The sequence below is a fragment of the Pinus tabuliformis genome, chromosome 6, assembly GCF_031772625.1.
Source record: "Pinus tabuliformis cultivar Carrire ecotype Pingquan chromosome 6, CPIR1, whole genome shotgun sequence".
Classification (NCBI taxonomy): Eukaryota; Viridiplantae; Streptophyta; class Pinopsida; order Pinales; family Pinaceae; genus Pinus; species Pinus tabuliformis.
The window spans coordinates 467,320,844-467,324,966 of NC_142292.1; the positions used below are offsets into that span (position 1 = coordinate 467,320,844).

At 39.9% G+C, this 4,123-nt stretch overlaps 1 protein-coding gene across 1 annotated transcript; it reads left to right on the forward strand.

Moving 5' to 3' along the window:
* Positions 1 to 3,172: 3,172 nt before the first annotated feature.
* Positions 3,173 to 3,826, forward strand: LOC149259338 (uncharacterized). Its single transcript, XM_089453910.1, has one exon. It carries the CDS (start codon positions 3,173 to 3,175, stop codon positions 3,824 to 3,826), a length of 654 nt encoding a protein of 217 aa, XP_089310036.1.
* Positions 3,827 to 4,123: the final 297 nt, after the last annotated feature.

A 4,123-nucleotide genomic window follows, 5' to 3' on the forward strand; every position in this document is an offset into this window, starting at 1 on the left:
TGTACTGTAAATAATATAGAAGTCCATTTTGAATCCTAAAGGTGAACATTCCATTAAGAATTCTTATTTATGCCTATATTTTCTTAAGATATCAATCTAAATATATTCATTATCTCATTTCTCAAATGACATTGCGAGTATCAATCTAAAAGAACTTACAAAGTGCTAGAAAATGGAGAATGAAAATCATATATGTGTACTTAAAGGCCTACTACAACCATCATCAAAGTTTTTCAATATAGTAAAATAACCCCCCTTATTTTCACTATGCAACATATCTTCATAAATATAAATGTTTAAAACATGATGTACAATATCTATAATAATAAGGATTCAATGTGACAATCCTTCTCAAATAAGAAAATGAGAAGAAAATCCTGAAAATGAGAAAATAGGCAATTTGGAAACAACATTGAAGATTTAATCTAGAAAGGTTCACAAGAGCACTCTATGATTCGATAAAACAAGTTGATTATTCCCTACATGACATAAAATGTTGAGATGAAGGAATTAAAGAGAAGGAATGTATAATTAGATGCTAGATACTTATTGGTTTATTAATTATTTCATGTGTTTTTCTTCAGGTTTATATCAAAATCAATATAAATCATGTAATGATAAATCTATGAGGACTTTAACAATGGAAACATTGTGTATTAATATGTAAGATTAAATTCTTGACATTAGAGGTAAATTGGGGTTTACTATATTTAAATTCTAGTTCTTGCAACATTATGTAAACTAAAATGAGGTCTTATGGGCATGTGTAAAATGTTGATTACATATTTTTATAGACCATAAGAGAAGCAAATGGGCTTACATGGATGCATGAGAGGTTTTAATTTTTTCTTCATGGATAATGGAAGAGTTTTGACTTTTATTTTCAATGGTGATTATAAATATAAGTTAAGTTAATAAATATTTTATGGATAAGAATTAAATGATAAATAGTGTGATGGTGATTAAGAAGTGTTTATTTGACTTTCTCATAGACTTGGTGATGCATTTTTATTTCCTATTTAGAATGTGTAAAATAAATATCTATTTTTTTGTATTTATAAGTAAATTATTTAAATTAGACGTGTCTTTATCATTGTAAACATGATGTATTAGCTAGAAGAAATGTGAAAACATGAATTTTAATGACTATCTCATGATAAGTACATGGAAAAAATAATATTTTTTGAGTTCTTCATTAATAAATAATCAAATATCTGGACGGATTGAGAGCTCTGCAACTAGGGTTCTGGCGACTCTCTGAGACTGCGCAGACAAGCAAGACTTAGCAATCATTGAAGCCCTGACCTCCTGATCTCGACAGAGCACCGTAGGCATAACAACAAAGCGTATGGATCCCCAGCAGGGGGGGGCCTCAAAGCCCTCCCCCTCGTCCAACACCTCGCCACCAGGGCAAACGGGGTCTTTAGTCTTTGGTTCGATCCATGCAGAGGCGGATAACAATGAGATGTCGACGCAGCATAAGCCCAATGCACCTGGCAGTTAGTCAGACAAGGGCAGTGAAATACCAAAAGGAAAAGACAAGCCAGAGGAAACGACCAAGGTCACCTCGAAAACATGCAAACCAATAGCAGCTGAAAGACCCAAGATAGAACTGCCCGGTCAGAAGATCAATGAACGAATCCAATATATGACGGACCATGCACTCATAGGAAAATTTATAGGTTTCTGGCCGACAGAAAAAGCCCTGTATGGCTGGATCGCTGCTAAATGGAAACCCAAGGGCCATATAACATTGCGGCTAGGACCGAAGGGATTCTTTACTGTGATATTCTTGTGCCTAGAAGACAAGTTCAGAATCATGGATGAAGGGCCATACTTTTTCAACTCAGCAGGACTGGGTAGCAAGATTTAACTCGGACAAGGAAGACCTCACCTGGGCTCAAGTGTGGATCAGAATGTATTCGCTTCCAGAGGAATACTGGGATGAAGGGCTCTCAAAGACATTGGAAATGGACTGGGGGAATACATAAAAGCAGCTGAAGAGATGAAGCTACAAAGATACACATCCTATGCCCGCATCTGCGTCTTCATGCGCCTGGATAAAGCCCTACCGAACTCGGTAAGTCTCTCTCGTGATGATTATGAATGGATTCAACCCTTGGATTATGAACATGTACCTTTTCGCTGCCGCAAACGTCATGCTCACGAGCATCTCTTCAGGGATTGTCCACTAAATGCCAAAGCCTCTGTCTCCGATCCCTCCGATCTGCCTGCCCAAGATGGTTTTACCAAGGTCCCCAGCCGCAAGAGAGCTTACAAAAAACCTTCCACCGGGAAAAAACCCCAGCAAGATACGGCTTCTATCCCCTCCATGAGTACTAGATTTGAAATTCTAGCACAAGCAACAGAAGAGCAACCCTTGAACTCGAAGCACAGCTCCATGCCCATCTCTTCCTCTGCTATTCATCCCCCCCCCTGGTTCCTCCCATGCATCTCTTTTCCCCAGGGATGACAATGCACCCCCCAAAGGGAGCCAAAAGGGATTTGATGGGAAAGTAAAGGATATGGATGTGGAGGGAACTCCATCCAAATCAAGCATAACTCCCATAACAGACCCGAAAAACCCTGAAGGAACATCCAAAGCCATGGAGACGGATGAACCACAACATTAATCCTGGAAACTAGCGTTTATCTCAGAGGAAAACAGTCAAGTGCAGCATATGGATGAAGAACTAGAGAGCATAGATCTAAAAGGGCTAGACATTTTTGGACTGGAGCAAGCTTGTAGAAAGGAGTATGACAAAATCCAAGAGCATCAGCTCAACACTCTGGAAACTATATTATCTAGAGCATATCAACAACAACAATTGGGTATACAACCAGGAAGCCAATGGGATGGCAACCTCCTTCCAAAGGATTCCAAAAAGAGAGGGAGAAAGACATATCTCCAGAGAACTACAGCAGTAGGGAAAATCCTGGTCGACTCAGGCGGATATGCTAAATTGACAAAGTACTATAGGCCTACTCCACACAGTGAACAATGAAGCTCACTTCATGGAATGTAAGAGGGCTCAATAGCCCTGGGAAACTCAAAATGATTAAAAATATGATAGGGCAGGAACAACCCCAGATCTTCTTCCTGAAGGAAAAAAAGTGCAACAGTAACACCCTGGGAAGCATCCTTTCAAAAGCATGGCCAGGATGTCACTCAATGGCAGTAGATGCATCAGGCGCATCTGGAGGCTTAGCAATTGCATGGAATATGCAAGAAATATTGTTGTTGAATTTCCACGCATCCCAAAACATCATCCAGGCAACGTTTCACATAATTGGCACCAACATACATGGTCACCTGACCAACGTTTATTTTCCGCAGGATGCTCCCAATAAAATTACTCTTTTAGACACCATAGCAACTCTCAACTCCAACAGAGAGCATTCTCTATGGCTCATAGGTGGAGATTTTAATATGATCACCAAGTTAGAGGAAAAGAAGGGAGGCCGGGCCAAGTTAGATCAAGAAACAGGCCACTTCAAAGATTTTATCCACAATAACATGTTTATCGACATGCAAACAACCAATGGCATGCACACTTGGAGCAATCGTAGGGCTGGGAGGTATCAAATTGCTTCGAAACTTGACAGATTCCTCATCTCGGATAGTGCAATACATCTCGGAGGCGACCTCTCAGCATCCATCCTCCCATACTCCGGTTCTGATCATTGGCCTATAGCACTCCAATGGCAGCGACCAGGCAACTCAACAAGACGTCCTTTCATATTTGAGGCATGCTGGTTATCTCATCCAGCTTTCAAAGACTTCATCAGACAAACTTGGAACAACTTCTCAGCGCCAGTGGGATAAAAAATGTTCCAATTCCAATAGAAACTCAAATATCTGAAAGCCCAAATCAAAAGATGGAATAAGGAGAATTTTGGCAATATCTTTCAAACCCAACAAAACATCCACAAGGAAATGAGAGATATCCAGCAACAGATAATAACAGAGGGGTACAGGGAAGGAACTCTGGAACGGGAGAAGCACATACATAATCAAATGGAGGAGAGAAACAAGCAGGAAGAGATTCTCTGGAAGCAAAAATCCATAATCAGATGGCTGAAAGAAGGCGAGAGAAACACCAAATTCTTCCACAGAACCACT

Coding starts and splice junctions, on each gene's coding strand:
- LOC149259338 (XM_089453910.1), top strand. CDS start 3,173: ATGGCAGTAGATGCATCAGGCGCATCTGGAGGCTTAGCAATTGCATGG.